The following is a 25,461-nucleotide window of genomic DNA, read 5'->3' as shown; positions in this document are numbered from 1 at the left end:
TGATGACCTGGTTCATGGTATGCTTTGGCCAAGGTATTAAGGTAAGTTCAACCGAGTTGTACATAACTCAGATGTAGAAAACTGAATTTACCTTTTCTCCTGGAAAACCTGAGTTTTATTTTGCCTGGATGTGTATCTGATCTTATTCTATTGCTTTACTTGTGTAGTCATAAGCCATGTGTTTTTTGAGATGGGTGTTCCATTATGGGAAAATGAAAGTTCTTTAACAACAGTCATAAACATTGGATATACTAGTGTGGTAGATTCAGATAATAACTTTTAAAAATATTGAAGTATAGTTGATTTACAGTGTTGTATTAATTACTGCTGTACAGCAAAGTTATTCAGTTATATATATAATTTTTTTAATATATATTCTTTTCCATTATGGTTTATCATAGGGTATTTTTTTTTTAATGGGAGTTTTTTTTTTAAACATATCTTGGATATGACCCCTTTGTAGCAATATTCTCTCCCACCCTGTAGCTTGCATTTTCACTCTCTTAATGGTATCTTTTGACAACTGTTTATTTAGTTCAATTTATCAAACTTTTCCTTAAAATCATAGGGTATTGAATATAGTTCTCTGTTCTATACAGTAGGACCTTTTAATTTGTCCATTCTATATAAAAAAGCTTACATCTGCTAACCCCAACCTCCCACTTCATCCCTCCCCCAACCCCATCCCCCTTGGCAATTAGTAGTCTGTTCTCTATGTCTGTGATTCTGTTTCTGTTTCCTAGATAGTTCATTTGTGTCATATTTTAGATTCCACATATAAGTGATATCATATGGTGTTTGTCTTCCTCTTTTTGACTTACTTCACTTAGTATGATAATCTCTAGTTGCATCCATGTTGCTGTAAATGGCATTATTTTGTTCTTTTTTATGGCTGAGTAGTATCCCATTGTATATATGTACCACATCTTCTTTATCCATTTATCTCTCGATGGACATTTAGGTTGTTTCCATGTCTTGGCCATTATAAATAGTGCTGCAATGAACACTGGGGTGCATGTATCTTTTTGAATTATAGTTTTGTCCAAATATACGCCCAGGAATAGGATTGCTGGATCATATGGCAATTCTATTTTTAGTTTTCTGAGGAACCTCCATACTGTTTTCCACAGTGGCTGCACCAACTTATATTCCCACCAACAGTGTGGGAGGGTTCCCTTTTCTCCACACCCTCTCCAGCATTTGTTATTTGTAGACTTTTTAATGATGCCCATTCTGACTGGTGTGAGGTGGTACCTCATTGTAGTTTTGATTTGCATTTCTCTAATAATTAGCAATGTTGAGCATTTTTTCATGTGCCTATTGGCCATCAGATAATATCTTTTTTTCATGGTTCGTGATAACTTTTAAGGAGTGGCAAGGACTGGTATTTCAAGGCCTTTTATTATTTATAATGCTATGTAGTCTGACAAATGAGATATGATTATTTTTTATGCTCAGCTTTACTAAACATAGAGAATGTGATAAAGGTTATTTAACTTCTCGCTTTGAAACACATCTGCAAGGAAATACACATATTTCAAACATCACCCATAAACAAAGAGATAGGTTAAGATCCTCAACTGGTCATTTTATTAAACAAATACAAATTTGAAGTGTTTATGATAAAATATATCAATATTGGACAAAAATGTGTGTAAACAGCAATTCTACAACTGGGAAGACATCTTAGTTTTGTTAATGTTGGTGACATCCTCCCAACCATGTCTAATCTTCAGTATCTTCTTTCTCAAGCATGGCAGGAGTAGTATGGCTTTGCATATCAGGACAACAGTCGGAAGGAAAACAGCTATCATAAAATTTGGAGGTGTATACCATACAAATTGTTTTATATCTACCCATTTATTCCAGGCAAAAACCAATGCATGTATTGTGCCCAGCAGAAGGGAAACAATTCCTAGTTTGCTCTGCAAAAGAAAAAAGAATTATCTTGGTGAGATTGGTTCATTTAGAGTTTATTCCATCCTATATCATCTAGATCTGTTTTGTTGCTTGGAAATTCTTCCATTCATCTCCATTTGTTTTCCTATTACGTTTCTCGACAATGTCCACTCATATTTCCACTCTTTTTACGTGTGGGTAATGCCTTTGTCTCCAGGCTATCTAAGTTGAGAAAATTCACAACCATTCTCCTTTTGGTCTCAGAAAATCGATAACATTGCCTTCCCTTTCTCCATACCTTGTTCTTCTCTCTTATGACATTTATTTTATGATGCTTTGTCTCTTGTGCATTTGCCTTGATTCTGCTTATCAAGAGACACCTAAACTCAGAGACTCTGTCTGACTCATCACAGGATCCCTGCAGAATCAACACAATGCTGTGCACATTTCAGGTGCTCAATAAATATTGGTGGGTTGACTGAAGATCAGTGCAAAAATCAACTTGATATTAGTGATCTTTATCAATTACAAAGGCAACTAAAGTGATTGTGATTTTGGTATATTAATACTAAAGTGAATGAGCTTGGTCTTTGTTAAAAAAAATCAAACATTTTGATAAAGTGGAAAAATACCAACAATTATTTCAATGTTTGAACGAAACATAGAGATATGGAGATGTGAAGAAAAATATCAGCTTGCATTGGGATACTTGGCACCATCCAGATAAAGTTACTTAAAAAGAATTGTTCAGGGCTTCCCTGGTGGCGCAGTGGTTGGGAGTCCGCCTGCCGATGCAGGGGACACGGGATCGTGCCCGGGTCTGGGAAGATCCCACATGCCGCGGAGCGGCTGGGCCCGTGAGCCATGGCCGCTGGGCCTGCGCGTCCGGAGCTTGTGCTCCGCAACGGGAGGGGCCACAGCAGTGAGAGGCCCGCGTACCGCAAAAAAAAAAAAAAAAGAATTGTTCACCTATGTAGTTTTATGGAATTCTGGCAATAGCTCTTCTAGATATCTTCTGACTTCTATTCACTTTACAGGAAATGTTCACTAGACTGTCAGAATGAATCCAACTCACAGTTATTCAGCAGTAAGCCCCAATGAATACAACCAAATAGCTAAGTTTATATTTTCAGATATAAATCTCCAAGGTAAATCATAAAGTAGCCAGTACTTAGATTGTAAATGAAAAGTTGCTAGGTCATTAATTGAAAAATATATGTAATTAGTTGAAGATTAATTTACCAAATGTGTATTGCATACATCTTATGGGCTAGGTATTGTACACAGAGTGGAATGAGTTGGGTTGTCGAGATACAGCGCTTGAATTTGTAATTAAATCTGTAAAGTGATGCACAGCATATGTGTGACAGGCAGAGCAATGTAAGAAGAGAGTTATTTAATGAGGAACAGACAACTCCAATGGCTATCAAGCTAAACCTACAAAATCAGCAAATATTGCACCTGGAAAATGTGGCACCATCTCTAAACCACATTCAAATAATTCAGATGGAGACATTCTTTCCAGCTTAATCAGATGTCCTGATAAGGTGTCTGTTGGAGTACATGCATGGATGTGTACAAAGGATAGTGAGGATTAACTGACTTTGTGGGAATTTCCAAAGATGTCCACCCATAAAAGTTAAAGCTATGTATATAATTTTAAAAATCTTGGCAGCGCTTAGGACTGAATTAAGTTTAGTCCTTTGAATCTTGTCAGACCTGGATCCCATTGTTCTTTCTAGGGTGTAATCTGCCACTAGGAAGTTAACCTCAGTAAATCTGAGGCAGTTTTGAATTCCAGGAATATTGAGTAACTTCAAGTGAATAAGCTACATAAAATGTAACTTGGAAAAAGAAGCTTTTAAAATTAGATATTACAATACCTTTGGTAGATAAAACTCCATATTTCAAGGAGGAGAGTACAAAGCTGTGTAACTTAAAAGGCATGAATAAAATCAGAGGATAGGCCAAATTTTTTTTTTTACTTTTGGAGAACTAAGAAAACAATATTGAATTTCTAAAATATCACATTTGTTGTTATTAGATAGACAGCTTTGCTCAAAGCTTGTCCAACAAGCTTCAAATGTTAGAAATAATATTTTTCTTTGAGTAATGCCTCTTATATATGTCTAGAAAACACCTCTCCTGTTTATCAGCAAGAGGGAAAAATGATAGGAGAGCACATTTTTAATTGGAACAAGTGTGAGATCTTTGCTATTGGAAAACCATCTATTATTTTTTTACGGGGTAAAGTCAATATACTTGAGGATATTATAAGCTTAAAAAGATTTACCTCTCTGAGGGACCAGAGTTTTTTTAATATATAATTTACCTGAATATAGTGAAATTCTCTCCATGTCAAAGAGTCGCTCACAGATGGAATAGATGTCACAGCCAACAGAGCCAGTATTGCAAGTGTCACAATTCCTAGAGACACATAAATTTCCATTCTCCAAACGTCATGCTCGATCCAGGCATCTTCTTTATTTTGTTGGACCTAAGAGAGGGTGAAAAGAGGAAGGAAAAAATGCAAACAACACTTGTTTCCATATAAGAACCTCCTTCTACGCTCCCTCTACTATGGAGGACCTGATGACTAGGGGCCTCCACAAATTTATGGCTTTATTTTTGCATTTCTCTAAGAGAAATGACATAGGAGCTATTGATCTTTTTCCTTGAACACAAAATTTATATAATCTGTTTTATTAATTTATATAATAGTTATTTGTTGGTTAGAATTGTCACATGTGTGTATATATGGTAAATAAGCAGAAAATAGGAACAATTAGCATAAAAAAGAAATCTTCTGAGGGTGGTAGAAGATTGAAATGTGGCTCGGTCCATGAACAAAATACTTGTTTATGTTGTTAAAGTTGTAGTTTACTATTTTCAGCTTAGAAAACTTTCCTCAAAGTAGAATTATACAACCAAGCCCCAGTGAAGAGTTATAATAAAAAATTTTAAAAAGCAGATTACTTTCTCAACACAGGGTTTCAACAGAGGTTTGGGGTACTGATATTAAAATAAGAAACAGTTAATTTGTTAGGAGACTTAGACTTTTTAGTTCAGTGATATTGTTAGTAATGTCATCCTACCTGTTGATATGCCCAGTTTAACAACTTGTATCTGTAGGATCGTCTCATTGGATAGGATAAGCTGTAAACTGCATGCAGTACAGCAAAAAAGAAACTGAGAAGACCAAATTGCTTTCTTGTTACCATCCACCTATCCAACCAATGTGGAAATTTCTTATACTTGGTTCCATTATGAAGCTGCACAACTGCTGCTATCACACCTGGCAAATAAACCAGTGCCAACAGGGTGATGGAAACCATTGGCAAGACTTTGTTGATGACCAGGATTGGAATTTTATAAAAATACTGTTGATGGGAAGTTACAAAAGGGTGAATTATTTCCCTCAGAAGAGTGTAAAGAAAAGTCAGAGATGATACGATAGCAGCGACTTTAATTGGTAAACGCCACTTTGGAAAGAGTTCCTGTTTGTGCTGAAGCTCTGGGGGGCAATCAAATTCATCACAATGGGTTGCTTGGTGCAAGTGCAAAAGCACAGGTCCTTTCGGTGCACTGGTCTCTCTTGAATCCTTATTCTACAAAGGAAAGAAAATGAACATCTTAAAATTGAACAAAACAATGGGATGTCTCTCAAACTAATTACTTACTGCTCATTGTACTTATCAGTAAAAAGGGACATTTTGAACCTTGCTTTTGGATACTGGTTAGTGGAAGGTGGCATAGACTGTGTGGCAATGATCAAAGGTATACTTAGTTATCCTACCTTACTGGGGGTTCTCCATAATTTCTGTTACTCATTTTTCTTTAAGTCAAAAGAAATACATGCTTCAGATACCTCCACTAGAGCTCAGACCATTGTGTTTCTATCTTGAAAGTGTAAAAGAATGAAATAATGCAACTGGGAAACAAAAACTGAAAAACTTAAAAAAAAATCCAGCAATCTTTGGTAAAAATAATAACACTTGTAAGTAGTCATAGTTGTATTTGTTTTATAATTTCTTTTGGTTACTGGACAACCCTCTGCAAACTCCATTCATTCAAGTACAAAGGAACAGGAATAATATAGTCATCACTATTAGATAAAAATATGTAATTTCCATCTTGTAGTCTTTTTTTAAATTAATGTTTATTGGAGTATAGTTGATTTACAATGTTGTGTTAGTTTCTGCTGTACAGCAAAGTGAATCAGTTATACATATATGTATATCCACTATTTTTTAGATTCTTTTCCCATATAGGTCATTACATTACAGAGTATTGAGTAGAGTTCCCTGTGCTATACAGTAGTTTCTTATTAGTTATCTATCTTATATATAGTAGTATGTATATGACAATCCCAATCTCCCAATTTATCCCTCCCCCCATCATGTACTCTCATATTCATAAAATATCTCATTTGTATAAGTACTAATAGATGAATAGTCTATTAAAATGGTACAAAGGCTATATAAGTAGTTAAATCCCACAGGGATGATTTATTTCCTGAGAAAGTTATATTTCTTTACCCAGTTGCATTTCTAGGTAGTCAACAATTCAAAAGAAGTTTGCACTGAATATTACGTCACTTCCCCAACTGACTGATATACCAGCAAATTAAAAAAAAAAAAAACTCAAAATAAGAACTTATAGCAGAGTGTTTCATATTGTGTTACTTTATGAATAAATTCACTTTCTCACCTAATATGTTATTCCTAATTTCTTATAGCGCTAGATGTAGACCCATAACATTTTAATGCTCAGAATGATGTTAGTGATTATCTTGTTCATTTCCTCATTTTATGCAGAGTAACTTTAATTCGCATAGTTCTCTATAATTTTTAGTGTTTAAAAATGACCTCTTGGGCTTCCCTGGTGGCGCAAGTGGTTGAGAGTCCGCCTGCCAATGCAGGGGACACAGGTTCGTGCCCCAGTCTGGGAAGATCCCACATTGCCGCGGACCGGCTGGGCCCGTGAGCCATGGCCGCTGAGCCTGCGCGTCTGGAGCCTGTGCTCCGCAATGGGAGAAGCCACAACAGTGAGAGGCCCGCGTACCACAAAAAAAAAAAAAAAAAAAAATGACCTCTTGCCATTTGACTTTTACTTTCAGTAACAAATCACTATTACATCCAATGCTTTTTCCAGTTACTCCATTTAGAAGGGAGTTGAGCATTATACAGCTTCTGCCACCTCTGCATGTTAAAACAATCAATGGATATCAATTTTCTGGTTATGGGTGAAGAATCATGGAACAGCAAGTAAGACTTGAAAAATGAAAATGATTTTATTTTATGCACACTTATTTTAGACAGTATGTACTTGTACTACCTTATTTTTCCTATTAAGATAATTAAGATAAAATAAATACTTTCTGTTAAAACTGTAGTTGAGATCAGTTAGAAAGGTAAAAAGAGTTTGGAAGCAAAATCTTCCACCACTTGTTCAGTCAAATAATTTAGTAAGAAACATTTAATCTTGATGTGGGGCAAAAGTGTGACAAATGATTCTTATTCCAAAGTTGAATTTATTTAGTTAAACAGTGAATCATCAATTAACTTGATGATCTCTTGGTAAACTGCCATGGAGCCTATGAAAAAAACAGTTTACAAAACTACTGTTATATGGGCATTGATGACTTTTTCAAAAAACTTAGACCCACAGAATGTTAGAAAGAGTTGGAAGGGCTTTGGAGATGATCTGGTCCAACTCTCTCACTTTATAGATAAACCAAGACCCAGGATTTTCAGTGACTTATTCAAGGTTATTCAGCTAAGTCCATGACAGTCAAGGTACAACTCCTCTCATAGCCCACACTACCCTTTAGCCATCACAGTATCAGTGCCAGGAATCAGAGTAAAGATATCAGCAGACTAGGGTGAAAATCACTTTTGTAACACTAGGAGATATAGAACAGCATTTGAATTATTTATAGATTTAAATTAATTAATTAATATTATTATTTTACCAAATAACCATCTTCTTCTCGATTTCTCCTGGACTTCATTTTCCAAAGTTCTTCTTGGTTCGTGATGTCTTGTCTGCTCTCCATTAATTCTATAGAATAGTATGGCCTCAGCCACCTGTGCAAATAAAAATAATTATCTTCTTCACATCTATGCTATTTATGATATTAATGTTTGATAGGGCAATATGAAAAATTTACTCATATAAGGGCTAGAGTGGCAGATAAAGTGCAATTTAAAATATAGACTGATTGACTCATTTAACCTCACATTATAATCTGTAAGAATTCAAACAAGTGCCCTTGTGTCAATAGTGTTTTTCTTTGTCCAACTATCAGTGCAATGAATGACCCAGGTGTCTATATGGAATTCAAAGGGTCAGATGTTGCCTTTTATTTTAGGAGACTTTAACTCCAGGTGCTCATTTGGAGGAAAGTCAACTCCCCTCAAAGGTAAATAGAATTAGGAATGTAGTTTTTTGAGAATAACAATGTTGTCAGTGGAGGTTGGAGTTTGCTGATATAAGATTATATTTCAGGAAGTTGTGTTTAATAGACTTTTGGGGTTGACACTGGAATCTGAAATAATGGTGAAATGATTTTATGGGGAAGTGTACTCTGAGTTTCAGAAAATGAACAGAATAGACACTCTCGGTAAGGTGAATGCTGATAGCAGCACAAAGGACTGAAAGGTTGTGTTTTAGGAGTGCCATTTTCCCTTCGGAGTCACAGCCTGGTTTTTGTTGGTAAGACAAGCGTTGCTAGCATATTTAAATATGCTAGCATATTAACCCTGTGGAAATTATTTTGTCACACTTCCTGCCCGATAAAAGAATCTTTTCCTTAACACTGTCCACAGATCCTCATTTGGGCTTGGTGTAACATTTTTTAGGAAAGGGAAACATATGATGTCACAACATTATTCACTGTTTTATTAGTTCTAAATTTATTTCCAGAGGAATACATTGCCAATTTATTCTTTATGAAATTCAGTAAGAAAACAGATTAGATATATAACCATTTGATTGACAGAAACATTCCAAGTGTTTCTGAATTTTAGACCATCTGTAATACTTTATTAAGTGGAAAGTTGTTTCTAGCAGTTTAAAACACTTAAAACATTCTCCAACTTTTAAAGGTTTGATCTTCACAGAGAATAAAGAGGAGTCATCTTTACATAATGCCAACATGTGCCTTTGTTGAAGTGCTCTAAGAACATTTTCCATACGTTACTTATTTCAAAATTTCACAATATTCATGCTGAGAATATTTTTTTTGGTCTGCCCACATTCTTTTCCCACTATTTTATGGTCTAAAACATTTCCTCCATCCAGAGAAATGCCCTCCTTTGGCCACAGAAGTGGGCATATGACTCAGTCTTGACTAATGACAGTTCTCTATTCTGCTCATCACACTGATTGGCTTAGGGATGGCATACAACTCTAGTCGAACCAATTAGAGTCCTTCTCTGATGTCTGTATTTGGAAATGAAAGATAAAGAGAAGATGTCTTTAATATTCTGTTGTATTGGGATGATAGAAGCCTACCATGCTTTCTTCTACATGCTGTAAGGAGGAAGATGTCTTCAAAAGGACAGAAGAAAGCCAACACACAGAAGCCTAAGCAAGAAATGGGGAAAGACACAGAAGAGTCCTGGCATATTTAAAAATTTAGAGTTTCTGAGACCAGATCCTGAATTTTTCAGTTACACAAGCCAATACAATCCCTATTTTGCTTAAGTTAGTTTGAGTAAGGTGTATATCACTGGCATTTGAAAGAGTTCTGAGTAAAGCCTATGCCAATCTTCAAGTATCTATGAACTCTATGACAGACATTGAGGAGGAAAAAGAGAAATGAGATTTCGTGTCTGCTCTGGAGGGGTTTTACAGTCTATTTGCTTAAGAAGTATTATTCCAAATCATTTGGTGATTTAACCAACATTATTAATATAGTAATTTGGGGGTGTGAATATGACTAGGAATACAAGTTTTACTTACTGTAATCAAATACAAGAAATAATTCACCATGCTTGGGAGATGTGTTAACTGTGAGTTTCAGGATGGCAAAGATGTTAACATACAAATCTACACTTTTTCAATATTAAGTCATTAACTATACCGTGAACAACCAGGTAGGCAGTGGGAATATAAAGTTAAATGACATGGAGACTCTGCTTTCAAAAAGCTTAAAGTCTAGGAGAGGAGGCAGACATTTCAAGAACTGACTGCATGGTAGTGCAATGCATCGGAAAGGAAGACAAAGTTTTATGGACAGATGGTGGCGTGGGAAGGGTGAGGGCTCTCTTCAGGACCTGGTCCTGGAGCATCTAGCAAGTTGGTAGTATTTGCTGATTGAGGGCCACTTTGCACAGAATCTGGGTGAAAAGCCAGAGTGGCCCTGGAGAGGTATCCAACCATTCGTCCGCATGGTAGGGAGACCATACTGAAGAGCAAAGCCAAGGAAAAACCCCAGGCAGTTAGGGAGCTTGTTGACTGTGTCACCCACAGTCCACCTTGTACCCTGAAGCCAAGAAAATAAAATATCAGTCAAATAAAATATGTTGGTTTCCCTCAGACATTAACCAAATATATAATTTAAATTCTACAATAAAATCTTTTCATCAACAAAAACAACAGGAAACAGCACAGTATTCAGATGTTAGGAACGCCAGAATTTGATCCAAAGTTCTCTTTCGTCTCCATTAAAAAGCAAAGCCTATTTCTGATGTGACTGTTCCATTTTGCTGTACCAGGACCTGACGTTCCTGCTAAATATTGACACAGTCCAACTGACTTATGTTTATGTTGAAGAATTTGGAATATGAAGACACTCAATGACCGGGATACATGGTCAGTTGCATTGCATTTCCAAATCTTCTATACTTTTAACTGCAAACTTACTTTACCACATTTAACTATGAGAAGGGGAGATGTTTTTCTTCACTGGGCTGTGTTGTTAGGCCTTGCTTCCTTCGTGTGCTAAACGAATGACATTTTATTCAATAAGGATTTTTTTTTTTTTTTTTTTTACAAAAAGAACAGAGTCAGGAATTTGCAAGTGTTCGTAAATTTTATGTCTACAAACTCCTTCCAGTGGATTTCACACCTGACACATATAAAACCTTGATTGAATATTTGGAGGAAACCTGAATCCTAACTGAGATCCTGAAAGAGTCGGACTAATGTTCCAAGGACTTAAAATGAAAACTCTCTGTTACTAGGAAACTTGAAGACGAGTTGCATGGTTTTAAGTAGTACGTACCAATCATTCATCAATACTATGCAAACTCGTGGCGATTTTGCCAAGTTGGAAAACTTGCCATCAGAACCCAACCTAAGGACAAACTTAATAACTCATCATATCCCCTGAGTCCCCAGAGAAAAGGCTTTCCTGTGAGTCCCCGGCTCCCAGCCCCTGGACAAGCCACAATGGAGCGGTGTGCTCCGCGGAGAGCTCGCTGGAAGGCAGCGTGTCCCAGAGCAGCGCGCAAGAGGCAAACTGAGCTGCCCTCGCCCCGAAGCGCCACTGCTTCAGTCCTGGGAGGGCTCGCAACCCCCTACACTCCTCCCGATGCTGGGAGCCGGTGCCCGGCCTCGCAGGGCACCGAGCGGCAGGGAACAAGCAGCGAGCCAGAACGATTCAAGGGACTCACCCGTCTCTCGGCGTGATCTGACGGTAAGTCGCGGCCGCAGCACCGACCTGGAGGTGCCCAATCCCGCTCGGCGCCCGAACCTCCAGAGCGCGAGCCTGCTCTGCCTGGGCAGACTCCGCCTCCTTGTCAATTGTCCGTCCGGCGCCACCTGCCGGTGCCGGGCGTCCGCAGGGCTCCTGCTTGGCTGGACAGTCCTGGGAAGGTCCCAGAGCCGAACCTAGGATTTCCCTACGTAGCCATCCGGCCGCTCCCGGTTTTCTTTCAAAGAGCCCTGTCCTCTGTCTGAGGTCTGCTCTGCACCCTCTCGATCCTCTCGATATTCTCCTCTCCTCTCCTCCTTTTCCCTCCCTGCCTCCCTCCCTTCCGTCCTTCTTCTCGCCTACTTTAATCTCCCAACTAATGAACATTCGTGCAATTCCTTAGAGCAGTGGTTCTCAAACTCTAACATGTATTTCCTGTAGGGCTCATTAAAACACCGATCTGTCGTGTCCACTCCCCCCCCAAAGCCCCTCTCCTCCACCTCGCCCACGTTTCCTGTTTAGTAGATCCGGGATGGGGCCTGAGATTCTGCATTTTCTAACAGTTCCTGGGTGATGCTGAAGCAGTCTCAGATCACACTGTGAGAGCTTAGCTAACTCATTTTAGAGCTTTAGCGCTTAGCGAGCTCATTTTAGAGCTTTAGAGCGTAGCTAACTCATTTTAAACTTCACAGCAGCTCTTTGAAGCGGCTGTAATTTACAATTTCCAAATCCGAATCTGAATCTCTTTTGCCCCCTAAATTGTCGAAATCTTGTATCTTAAACCGCACAAACCCTGTCCCCTAGCTGAATAAGTCCTTAAACCGACGTTCACTCCTTCCCTTCCCCACCTCTGATATTAAAGCCGCCTTCCCATACCCTAACCCCATCAAGCACTACAAACCTAAAGTTGAGTTACTGTCACTATTTAAAAGTTTAAGGTTGCTTTTAAAATATGAGGGGTATGGAGAAAGAGCGAATGTGAGCAAGGGATTTACTCCTCTGAGTTGGAACCAGCCTCAGGGTAGAGCATCTGAGACCTGAATTGCAACGTCTGAGGATTTGGTGTATAACATCCCCAGAACTAATCTGATTAGGAAAAGTAAAGGAAAATAAACTCTCAGCTGCATTTTCCTTGATTATCTTTTATTCATAGCTAGGGCCCCTAGGACTGTTCATATTTTAATATGTAATTTTCTGTAGTCATTGACTGTCCACAGGGTAATGTTAAAACCCCTTGAAGATTAATTTACCATGGACTGATGCCTTGCGGTAGAAATAGAATCCTACACTTTTTATTTCTAGCAAAACTAGAAAATAATCATTTTTAAAAGTTTTAGAAAAAAAATCTCTGTTTATAGAACAGATTATGAAAATTAGGACAAATTGCTAAATATGTCTAAGCATTGTTGAATTTTAAAAATGATGAAGGTTTTAAATCATCAAAACAATATGATTTTATTTTTTAAAATTTGATAGAACAAAGGTCATTCACTTTTTTATAATTTATTTTGCATGTGATGAGGGCAAGGAAGTTAATATTATATTAATATAAGTTGGCTAACTGTAGCAAGCTTCACTTAAAACGGCTTTTCCTGTTTAATTAAAACATTTGGAATCAAGCCCCAAATACGTCTGCTTTATAATTAGACCAATAATTTTATTTCCACACTTCTTCCGGAAGTTTTTTTGTTCAGTGTTTTAGTGAGGTGAATAAATATAGTATGTTTCAAAGGAAAATGATTGAAAATGTGAGGTTATTTACTAATTAGTTTGTAGAGTTTATAAAGGCAACAGAACATTGGATTAGAAAACCATAGTATTAAAGAACTTTGATTGAGTTATCAGGAGTTAGTATTGCAGACCAAATTTCTGCAATTTTTGCATATATGTGATCTGTGATTTGGGTATGAGATGAAGGAAAAGATTTTTTTTTTTTTTGAGAAATTCAAAGCCAGAGCATCTGAAAATGCTCTGAGTCAGCCTCTATAGCACATACTTTATAAAACCAGTATGGCTTGTGGAAAACAACGCTATGCTATTGCAAATACCGAAAAGCAGATTGCTAGTTTCGGTATGACTTGCGAGAACTAGAGGATTTTAAAATAGGAATTCAACTGTGAGTTACTAACCAATTTGGATCATTCAGAATATTTTGTAATAAACTTAAACTCTAGCAAGAAAGCATATTAACAAAACAGTTCTTCAATCTTATTTAGGGTCAAATACTAAACTAGTGATTTCACAGTAACATATCATGGGGAAAATATAATTTAGAATCCATGAGTACTTTTACTTGACCAAAAAGCAACCTAATCTTAGAATTTGATGGGACTGCCATTTAAGAGGTAAATGGAGTATAGTGGTGAGAGAGAGAAAAAATGATCATACTGTTAAAGTTAATCAAAATGATCAATAGACAGTAAATTGTGCACGGATGACAGGAACTGTATTTAGTTTTTCTCCTTCGGAAATCAAACTGACTCCTAAGGGCACAGTAATTCAAACAATGTTCAACAGTATTTCCAAGTCTACCTCTTACTGTATAACAATGGTCAGACTTATTTTAAGAGGAGGCAAAATTTACCTAAAGTTCATGGGGAAATATTTTGTCCAAATGATTGTTTTAGCGCAGACATGGTAAAGCTCTACTGGCCTAATTTTCTGATTCTACTAGTCTCATATGATAAATTCTCTTCACTAGTTCAAGATCTTCTGGTAGACTAATGCTTAGAGTATGTCAGTTAGCCCCCAATGTCTGTGGGTGAAAGTGGTTGGGGGCAGAAAGAATCCACCCCCAGGACTGGAGGTTTTTAAAAAATTCTTCCATGTATTTCCCCCCAGCTCAAGCCCTTTATTGCTTATTCACCAACACAGTTAACAGTCAACATCTGTTCTAGGCGGATTTTAAGAATTGGTGGTTTATTTCAAGGCTCACAGATCCATTTCTGCCCAGATACTGCTTAACTATGATGCTCAAAATTCTGTGACAAAATATATCCTATTGTCTTTAAATCTGTTGTAATCTATGAAAAGGTACCTGCAAATGGCATCACATTAAGCCTTACCAGTTATTTACATCCTACTATCATCGAATATTTCAGTACTTTTTTGAAAGTATGTTCTGACAGAGAGAGTGAAATATAAGGGTGTTGAAGATGGATACTGGAAGGCTGTGAAGGGGTTATACCTTAGGGAAAAACAGAAGCATTGGCGCCTAGAGAACAGATTTCACCACCTTCATAGTATTACTTAACTAGGCAATTTCTCCTTTCCCCACATCTCCATATCAAATGATACATATTGGTGAAAAAAAGTATCTTCTTTAAACCACTCTATCTTGGTCTCCTTTGTTATAGTAGCTTAGCCCATACCCGAGCTTGTTTGATATTATATTACAGCACTTTTCAGAATTAGCCTGTATTGGAGATTTTTGGGCCCCTCCCGTCGCGGAGCACAGGCTCCGGACGCGCAGGCCCAGCGGCCACGGCCCACGGGCCCCGCCGCTCCGCAGCATGCGGGATCCTCCCAGACCGGGGCACGAACCCGCGTCCCCTGCATCGGCAGGTGTACTCTCAACAACTGCGCCACCAGGGAGGCCCCTGGAGATTTTTATATGTGTTTCTTTTACCCTCATTAAGCTGTGAGCTTTAAGAGAGCAGAGACTTTGCTGTTTTTACCTTTGTATCTCTTGTAATTTAGAGATTGGTGGAACAGACTTGTATATGTTTGTGGAATGTGATTTTACCCCTGGAAATAATATGGTGGGAGAAAAATTTTTTTGCCTTTATCCATTCAACCACTGATGAACACATAGCCATTCATCTATGTTTGCTATTACAGATAATGATTCAGTGAACATGGAGATGCAGGTATCTTTTCAGCATAGTGATTTCATTTCCTTCAGGTATATACCCAGAAATGGAATTGCTGGATCATATGGTAGTTCTATTTTTAATTTATTTTTTATCCTGTTTCCATAGTGGCTGTACTAATTTACATTCCCACCAACAATATATAAGGGTTCCCCTCTTCTCCATATCCTTGCCAGCTGGCATTTTTTTCTTACTCCAAGTTTAATCTTTTATCAGTTTGATTCTGAAGTAATTTTGGGGAAGCCTTCCAGAAGACTATTTGAAATGTGAATTTATACTCAGCAAAGCTAATGACAAATCTCACCTTATTATCTTGAGATGTTAGCTGAGGATACTGTATACATGCTATGTTGGGGATGTATACATGAATAGGGTGTGCGATCAATAGTGGGAGAAACCTTTGTTGGCAAAGGGGAACATGGAAAAATTCAGTAGGAGAAACAGGAGCCTCAGATACTTCTTCCTCTGCACTCTCCGTACAGTGTATTCAGCCTTCTTTGCTAGAGTGGAAACTGCTCGAGGGCAGGGATCATTTCTTTCCATTTGCCTCCTCAGACTTAGTAAGAACATAGTATATAGTGAAAAGCTGATAAATACCTATTGAATGAAGAGTACCTTGGGGAGAATTTAAGTTGGGGCAAGTGGTCAACAATGTCAAGTACTATTAAAAGTCAAATAAATAGGAAACAAAAAAGAGTCTGGGCTTCCCTGGTGGCGCAGTGGTTGAGAGTCTGCCTGCCGATGCAGGGGACACGGGTTCGTGCCCCGGTCCGGGAAGATCCCACATGCCGTGGAGCGGCTGGGCCCGTGAGCCATGGCCACTGAGCCTGCGTGTCCGGAGCCTGTGCTCCACAACGGGAGAGGCCACAGCAGTGAGAGGCCCGCGTACCAAAAAAAAAAAGAAAAAGTGTCTGTTGGGCTCATGAAAAAATGCTCAACATCACTAATCACCAGAAAAATGCAAATCAAAACCACAGTGAGATATCACCTCACACCTGTCAGAATGCCTGTCGTCAAAAAGACAACAAATAATAAATGTTGATAAGGATGTAGAGAAAAGGGAACCCTAGTACACTGTCAGAATGTAAATTGGTGTAGCCACTATGGAAATCAGTATGGAGGTTCCTCGAAAATTAAAACTACCATATGATCCAGCAATTCCGCTCCAGGATATATACCTGAAGAAAACAAAAACACTAATATGAAAAGATACATACACCCTGATGTTCACAGAAGAATTATTTACAGTAGCCAAGATATGGAAGCAACCTAAGTGTTGGTCAACAGATAAATGGATATAGAAGTTGTATATATTTTGGGTTGGCCAAAAAGTTCGTTCGGGACTTTCTGTATGATCTTACGGGAAAGATCTCTCTATCCACCATCTATCTATCTAATCTATCTATCTATCTATCTATCTATCATCTATAAAATAATTCATGGAGTCAAGACCAGCTGAAGGGATGGAGGGTAGGGACTTCAAGACTGCAAAAATCGAGGACTTGTTCCCTGCCTTCAAAGAGTACAATATTTATTTGGGAGAAATAGGGAGGCAAGATATATGAATAATTCAGTTCACTGGGAAAAAAAGTGCAAAGTCACTCAGAACCAAGTACTGAATAATAAAATAAAGGCTGGGGTGCCTAAAGTTCACAGAAGCATTGGAGCAATGATTTGGGCTCAGTTGGTGAGAGGAGATGTAATGGAAGAATGAATGTTTTGAACTTGGCCTTAGAAGAGTGAAAGATTTTTCTTTGGGGAAAAGAAAGGGAAAGACTTTGTCTTCTTTCCCAAACCAGTAGTAGCATATATGGATTAAATTTTCCTTTGGTCTAGCAACATATTTATGTCCCAGAATTAGCTTTATAAATCTAGTAGTTTTCCTCCCCTTGACCTACTGCTTGTTTGAGTTAAGCAAAAGATTTCTAACACAGCATATTGGATGTGATTCCTTAGTACTTCCGAAGGATTTCTCCTAGGTGAGCTCCTAAAGGTGTTAACCTTCTTCAGACCTCTAGCCCTTAGGAGAGAGCATGTCTCAGAGTAGCTGGAGCTCAAAGAAAACTTATTGAATTGAATTCTCCCACTCAGCTCTTGGTATGGGTCTGTCCTTAATCCTCTTCTGTATTCGGGTTAGTTTCCCCTGAAAGCCCTCATTTCTGTCTACACACTTCCATCCAGCTCTTTTCTGATCGTGTTTTGGTCAGTTGTGTAACACGCCTCTCTCTCGATTGATTGACAGCTGCAGAATCCTTAAGGACATACCTTCACAGGGAGAGTGCATAGTTGGGATAAATCAATAAAAAACACAGAGATGGGTTTGTGGACGACAGAGCAAGCTTTGTGCACTGTTTCTGTCTGAAACAGGGTAGAGTTTTTACAATCAAGGAAACTATTCATCTTTTCAGTATTTAAGGGGGTCTTTGGAAAGGTCAGATTTCAAAGCTTCTGTGGAAATGGATTCAGTGGTGGGCTGCTGTGCTATGTGGCCACAAGGTGGCGCCAGAGCCCTGTTCAGTAAAAATGCACCGTTCAAGGGCCTCTGGCGCTGCTGCTTTCTGCTTACATTGTTTTAAGGACTTTCTCAAACTCACTGGAAAGATTCTGTACGTTCAGACTCACTTCTGTGCGTGTTCATCTTTCTGTCTATCATTCATGCGTTTGTTTTTGTGTATATATATGTCCTTGAATCTTTGTATAATATCCTTTTTATCTATATTTACATCTGTACCTAATGTTTATTGAGTGTTTACAATATCAAGCATTTCACACAAATTATCTTCCCTTTATTGAGGTATAATTGTCATATAACATTATACCAATTTCAGGTGTACAACATAATGATTTGATATTTGTATATATTGCAAAATGATCACCACAGTAAGTCTAGTTAACAACTGTCAAGTATAGTTACAAAATTTTTTTTCTTGTGATGAGAACTTTTAAGATCTCTCCAGCAGTACATAATACAGTATTATTAACTCTAGTCACCATGCTGTACTTTATATTACCATGGATTATTTATTTCATAACTGGAAGTTTGTATTTTTAAACACCCTTCACCCATTTTGGGTACTTCCTTTCCCCCCACCTCTGGCAACCACCAATTTGATTTCTCCTATCTGTGAGCTCATTTTTTTTTGTTTTTTGTTTTTTGGTTTTTTTAGATTCCACATGTAAGAGAGATCATTTGGTGTTTGTCTTTGTCTGTCTGACTTATTTCACTTAGCATAATGCCCTCAAGATCATCCATGTCACAAATGGCAAGATTTCATTATTTTTAATGGCTGAGTAATATTCCATATGTATGAGAGAGAGAGAGTGTGTGTGTGTGTGTGTGTGTGTGTGTGTGTATTAGATTTTCTTCATCCATTCTTCTGTCAATGGACACAGGTTGTTTCTGTATCTTGGCTATTTTAGATAATGCTGCAATGAACATGTGCATATATCTTTTTGAATTAGTGCTTTCTTTTTCTTCAGATAAATACCCAGAAGTGGAATTGCTCAATTATATGGTAGTGCTATTTTTAATTTTTTTGAGGAACCTCCATACTTTTTTTCCATAGTAGTTGCACCAATTTATATTTCCACCAACAGTACGTGAGCATTCCCTTTTCTCTACCTCCTCACCAACACTTATTTCTCATTTTTTTGGTAATAGCCATTCTAACAGGTGTGAGGTGGTATAAATTATCTTATTTAATCCTTATAAAACCTTTGAAAATAGGTACTTTTATCATTTGCAAATGAGGTAACTGGGGCTTAGAAAGGATAAATATAAATAACCTGCTCGAGGACACAAAGCCTTTTTACCCTTTATACGTAATGCTTCTCATAGGTTAACTTTCACAGCATCTTTGTGAGTTTAAAGTATATGCATAGAGAAATAAGAGCAGTTCAAGTAAATTGATTAGAAAGGGAAGAAAGCCCCTGTGCCCAAAATGTTTGTCTTTGGTTCCTGACCTGTTGATTATTAGTTTTCGTGAGTGTGGAGATCTTGTCCTTGATCAAGGTGGATGTATCCCACCCAAACTCCCGATATGGCGGAAGCACAGCTGAGATCTATGAAAGTTACTGGAGTAAAGCAGCTGGAGTGATCACTCCCTTCCCAAAGCAACTTAAGCAGCCCCACTTCCGTCTCAAGCGTTACGTAAAGGATTTGCTTGAGAATCGTGAACAGCAGTCGTGAGCTGAGACATTCTGAGAAGATCGATTATTTCATCCTTTTGCTCTTGTCCCCGTGGCCAAGGACTTCGTTCAAGGTGTTTAATGATTGTTCTATTACGCGCACTAGAATATAACGGTTATAGGTAGAGGGAAGGAAAAACTATCTTTCTAAGTCTCAGGCTCATGATCTGTAAAATGAGAAAATAATTTTACCTCTTTCATAAGGCAGTTGTCAGGATTAAATGAGATAATGAATGTCGAGTGTATGGCACAGTGAACATTACTCTTATTGCTGGAGAATAATGGATGGTAGTGTTGAATGAAGTTGGGGAATTGGCAGAAGGAGAAGAGAAAGGGCAACGAAAAGGAAGGAAGACAAAATTTACTGAGGGACTGAGCGGCAAAGGAGGGGAGGCCCTTAGTTGCATCCAGAGACTGAAAAATCTGTTAGTTCCTCAGTCCTGATTACCACCAGCCAGAAAGCCATAGAATTTCTGGCAGGAGACTTAGAGATCATCTAACGTAACCATGTTATGAAAGAAAAATGAGTTGTGGGACTCATTCAAGGTCAACTAGAGGCAGCTCCAGGACGAGAATCCAGGACTCCTGACTTTGGTTCTGGTGTTGTTTTACCACTCTTCACATTGCTTTAGGTTAATCAGGGTGTTTGCAGGCACGAGGCTGAGACAGTCCTTGTCTGTATATAGGGGCTTGCTTTAGAGCCTTGAGTTGCTGAAATACAATGTCATATGGAATTGAGAGAGGGCAAGGTATTACAAGTTTAAATCAGAAGGACAACGTACATGGAGTCTTAGTTCTCCTTGGCATAGTATCCTCAAGTTCAGGGTGCATTCAGTACATCTCTTCCTAGAAAGGCTACATGTAATGTGATACTTTCCCCATTATGAGAGAACCATGGCTCCTTTTATGTGTGACCTCTTTAAGATGCTTTCTATTATCTTTACTTATGATATAACCTTATAGAGACTTATTTCTCAGTAAGCTCCCAAATATGAATAGCAGTAACTTGACTTTATGGGCTAATATATTTTCAATAGAGTTGTGCTTTCTGAGACTTCCCTAGAGAAAATCTTACTTTTGTAGGTATATTAGCATCTATCTTTTGTATACATGGCTACTGGACATAAGCAAGTAGAAAGTAGTTCATTGGATGGTTTGTGAAATTTTAGAGGCTGCCAAGATGGAAGGATCCTTTCCTTTAAAATTACATTGAAAAATTTCCTTTGTAGTCCCACACATAGAGTAGCTCTACCATTTTCTTGGTTCATTTTTAATGTTGCTAATGAGCTTGTTCAGTTCACTATTCAAATAAATATCTTAAAAAAATATTATATTATCCCTTCCCTCCCACTCTCATATACACACATCAATATGGATGAAGATAAAAGTTGGAACTATGATAATGCTATTTCGAAACATTATATTTACTGTGGCTTCCAATGACAAAAGTGCATATTTATTGAATGAAATGTAGAACAGAAAGAAGAAACTAAGAATGAGTTTGGTTCTGGAAAATTTTCTTCACTCTTTGCGGATGGTCCCCTCCTTGCTCTTTTCTTTGCTCTGCTTTCATGGTCCTATGAGGACCCAGGCCTTTTGTTGTTTGTTTGGTCTTGTGGCTCTGCCATTCCCGAGGGGCTTGGAATCCTCCTCTGGCATCTCTGAACCTGGCCGAAAGACGGGGAGGGTCACCTTGGGAGGTTTTAATGGGCCAGGCCTAGAACTGGGATGCATCATTACATTCATAGCCTATTGGCCAAACTCAGTTACAGACTGTCACACCTATATGGAAGGCAAGTTGAGAAAAAAGTAGTCTAGCTGGTGCCCAGGAAGGTTTTATGAACATTCAAGAGACTTTTGTGATTGTTTGCTCTGCTGGCACTTAGGATCTGTCTCATATTCCTGCTATGTAGAGAATATATCACCCAAGGCAGACAACCCATCTGGTCACTGTATCCAGTTCCAAGTTTGATATTTCCAGTCCTTTTATGAGGACTTGTGAACTATTGACATGTGAACAAGGAAGAAAAGTTATCTGCTCTCCCTACCCACTTAGTGATGGTGGACCAGGGACAGGATAAACACAGAGAAAACTCTACTGGGAAAAGAAAAGGATGGGAGACTTACAGCAATCTCTGGTCCACAGATTCTGAAATTCGGTTAAGCAAGCATTCTAAAGGCTTTCTAACCTGGAGGTGGAAGAAATTCCTTGCTTGGCCCTGATTGTGCTTTCAGAGAGGAATTTCCTTGATCAGTGTTCCTCACGGCCCTGGGCTCTCCTTCTGGGAGGTTGTTTCTCAGCCATTACCCTTTATGCTCACATCAGACACAGACTTTGGTGAGTGTGCCTTTTCTGGGAGTGTGTGTAGCTTCCATTGTCCCTTCCTTCCTGAGGGCTGTGTTAAGACTTTTCCAAACCAGCCTTCTTTAAACCAGCCTCATGATTTCTTTGTCAATTCCGCCAAAATTTTGATAGTTTTCGATCTATTTATATACTTTCAGTAAGCTCCATGTGTCGGTTACCATGCACATAGATTTCCCCTGCACATAATTCTTAAGCTTTCCCTGTGTGTCTGTTCACTCTCATCTCTCTCAACTTAGGGGTAGATGCTTTGAGTTAGGGCTCAGTGGGGAAGGTGGCACCCTTATTTTTTTTTATTTTTTGCGGTACGCGGGCCTCTCACTGCCGTGGCCTCTCCCATTGCAGAGCACAGGCTCCGGACGCACAGGCTCAGCGGCCATGGCTCACGGGCCTAGCCGCTCCGCGGCATGTGGGATCTTCCCAGTCCGGGGCACGAACCCACGTGCCCTGCGTCGGCAGGCAGACTCTCAACCGCTGCGCCACCAGGGAAGCCTGGCACCCTTATTTTGATGTCTCCTGCAAGGCTGAGTCACTTTGCCTAGCTGAAATGTCTTATTGGACTTTGCTGCTTAAGGTGTTTTAAAATCTCCTCTCTTCATATTTGGGGAAAGAAGAAACAGATTTTCTAACCCTGTAAAGCATTTTGACTCTGTTCATTCCCTTCTTTTATTGCTTGAAAACCAGACAAATTTTTGCCTGAGCTAATCTCTTCCGTGTAATACTTCACGGAAGGCAGGCCATAGTAGCCAGTACATAACACTTTCCAACCACTTTGCCTAGAGCTACAGACTCGTATGCGGTGGCCTGTCTTTCAAGTTGTCAGACAGTGGTTTTATCAAATGTTTTGTCTGGCATTACAGGGGTCTCTAGCCTTCTAGACTCTTATGATTGTTTACTTGAACCCCATATCAACCCCACATATTTTAGGTTTTTTGGGGGTTTTTTTGTTGTAAAAGCTCCCCACTTCAGAGTAATAGGTTCTGTGTAAGTTATTCTTTATCTTAATAAAGAACATTAGCTGTTACAGCAAATTCCCAGATCCTAATGATTTAATACTGTAAAACTTGACGCTTTGCTCACCCAAAGTCTAATGTGATGTTCAGCCTATGGCTTTCTATATGGTTATTTAGGGAGCCAGGTTATTTATTTATTTAGGTCAAAATGTATCCATCCAACACAGCCACATGGATACAGCTTTGTGTTTTCAGACAATAGCCACTTGAGAAAAACCTGAGCTTTCTCTCCCAACTCTTCCATTCAGCCTGTGTCCTCATGTTGAGAAACAAAGGGACATTCTCCATCGCCATCTTCTCTTCCCTACCCTTGAGGAGTTGAATGGGGAGAGCTGGCCTATAATCAGAGAACTTGCAATACCATGTGGGGAGGACAATAAAAGTGATGGGAACGAAGTCCTGGAGAGCAGAAGTGTGAGCACTAACTGCCTCAATGGCACTGCCTTCTCAGAATTCTTGCATTTGCTTCAAATGCAGACAATTCTAAAGCAAATTATTGCCATTCAAGAAAGAGACAGTTCGGGCTTCCCTGGTGGCGCAGTGGTTGAGAGTCCGCCTGCCGATGCAGGGGACACGGGTTCGTGCCCCGGGCCGGGAAGATCCCACGTACCGCAGAGCAGCTGGGCCCATGAGCCATGGCCGCTGAGCCTGCGCGTCCGGAGCCTGTGCTCCGCAACGGGAGAGGCCACAACAGTGAGAGGCCCACGTAAAGCAAAAAAAAAAAAAAAAACAAGAAAAAACCAGGCTACCACATTGCACAAGTCCCCAGAACTTATTCACCTTTTAGTTGTAAGTTTCTACCCTTTGACCAACTTCTCCCCATTTCCGGCATCCCCCAGCCTGCTAACCACCACTCTAGTTACTGGATCTAGGAGTTTGGCTTTTTAAGATTCCACCTGTAAGTGTTATTATCCAATATTTATCTTTCTCTGGTCTTCTGTCCCTTTAGGAAGCCAGGTTAATTCAATTTTATGGCCTCAACATTTATGCTGGATCTGTTTCATCTGGTTGGCCCAAAGGGGAAAAACGTGTGGGAGGGCTTAGTGAGAGAAACACATCATCCCGCCCCCTGTTCTCATGGCTGGGATTCAGTCACACGGGTGCGCCTCTTTGTGAGTGAACGTAGCCTACCTGTGTTCCCAGAAGGAAAAGGAAACTGGCTTTGGTGAACGCGTAGCAACAATCGCCTCATCTTTTGTTTTACCTCATTTAGAGGCTAAACCTCCAGTCTTCTGCAAAGGTGGGAGAAGGGCAGTTTCCCGTCTGATTGGAGGTGAGATCTGTTTAATATACCCTTCACCTCACATAGTTACCTTTTATTTCTTTATGATGAGAACTTTAAGGTCTACTTCCTTAACTACTTTCAAATAAACAATAGCGTGTTGTTGAGTGTAGTCGCCATGCTGTACATTAGACGCCCCGTCACCTCCTCGTCCCTGGGAACCACTAACCTACTCTGTTTCTGTGAGTTCAGCTTTTTTAGATTCCACATATAAGTGAGATCATTCTGTGTCTGTTTTTCTCTGTTTGACTTATTTCGCTTAGCCTAGTGCTCTCAAGGTCCACCCATATTGTTATAAATGGCAGGATTTCCTTCCTTTTTATGGCTGAATAATAGTCCCTTGTGTATATATATTATACACATATATATATATATGTACCACATTTTCTTTACTCATCCATCAACGGACACTGGGGCTGTTTACATGTCTTGGTTATTGTAAATAATACTGCAATGAACATGGGAGTGCAGATATCTCTTCGAGATAGTGATTTTATTTCCTTCAGATATTTACCCAGAAGTGGAATTGCTGGATCAGATAGGCTGGGCTTTGTAAGCAGGTAGGTTGCTGGTTGTGCTCTGCTGTTGGATGAGTTCACTGGCCGGGCTCTCTGGTCAGGCAGGACTTCCCAGCTGTATCCTGTAATTGGGTGACGCTGGAGACTGTGCTCTGGTCAGTTGGGCTGTGCTGCTGTCGAGGCTCTCTGGTCAGATGGGGCCACAGACTATGCTCTGTAACTGGGTGCGGTCACTGGCTGTGCTGTCTTCCTGGTGAAGCTTCTGGCTGTGTCAGCAATCAGGTAGGGCTGTAGGCTAGGCTCAGCTGATGGATGATGTTGTAGGCTGGGCTCTGAGGCTGCCCAGTATCACTGTTCAGGGTCCCTGGTTATGTGGGGCCAGAGGCTATGCTCAACGATTGGACAAGGCTGCTGGCTTGGTCCCCTGCCTGAATGGGGCTGCAGGACGGGCTTCACGGCTGCCCAGTGCCTCTGGCTAGGCTTCACGCTCAGGTGGGACTGGGGGCTCTACTTAGCAACTGGGGAGGGGCTGGGAATTTGCTTCCATACCTGAGCAGGGCCATAGAATAGGCTTCAGGACAGGTGCAGCCCATTGGCTGGGGACCCAGGTCAAGCAGAATTGCCAATCAACTTCCCTGGCCAGACAGAGACCCTCGTTTTGGCTCTGCTGATGGATGGAGTTGC

The 25,461-nt window shown here is 39.4% G+C and overlaps 1 protein-coding gene across 1 annotated transcript; it reads right to left on the bottom strand.

Annotated features, from left to right (window-relative positions):
* Positions 1-1,563: 1,563 nt before the first annotated feature.
* Positions 1,564-11,763, bottom strand: STEAP1 (STEAP family member 1). The gene is made up of 5 exons (XM_027102384.1): positions 11,523-11,763; positions 7,874-7,988; positions 4,995-5,507; positions 4,232-4,396; positions 1,564-1,925 (listed from the first exon to the last, which is right to left on the bottom strand). The coding sequence occupies exons 2-5, from the start codon at positions 7,955-7,957 to the stop codon at positions 1,668-1,670; spliced, it is 1,020 nt and encodes a 339-aa protein (XP_026958185.1). The 5' UTR covers positions 7,958-7,988; positions 11,523-11,763; the 3' UTR covers positions 1,564-1,667.
* Positions 11,764-25,461: the final 13,698 nt, after the last annotated feature.

The sequence above is a fragment of the Aethalodelphis obliquidens genome, unplaced genomic scaffold, assembly GCF_003676395.1.
Source record: "Aethalodelphis obliquidens isolate GAN/ISIS:26980383/991018 unplaced genomic scaffold, ASM367639v1 scaffold5, whole genome shotgun sequence".
Lineage (NCBI taxonomy): Eukaryota > Metazoa > Chordata > Mammalia > Artiodactyla > Delphinidae > Aethalodelphis > Aethalodelphis obliquidens.
The sequence above is the reverse complement of the archived record's forward strand: the minus strand, read 5'-3'. Positions and strand labels throughout refer to the sequence as shown.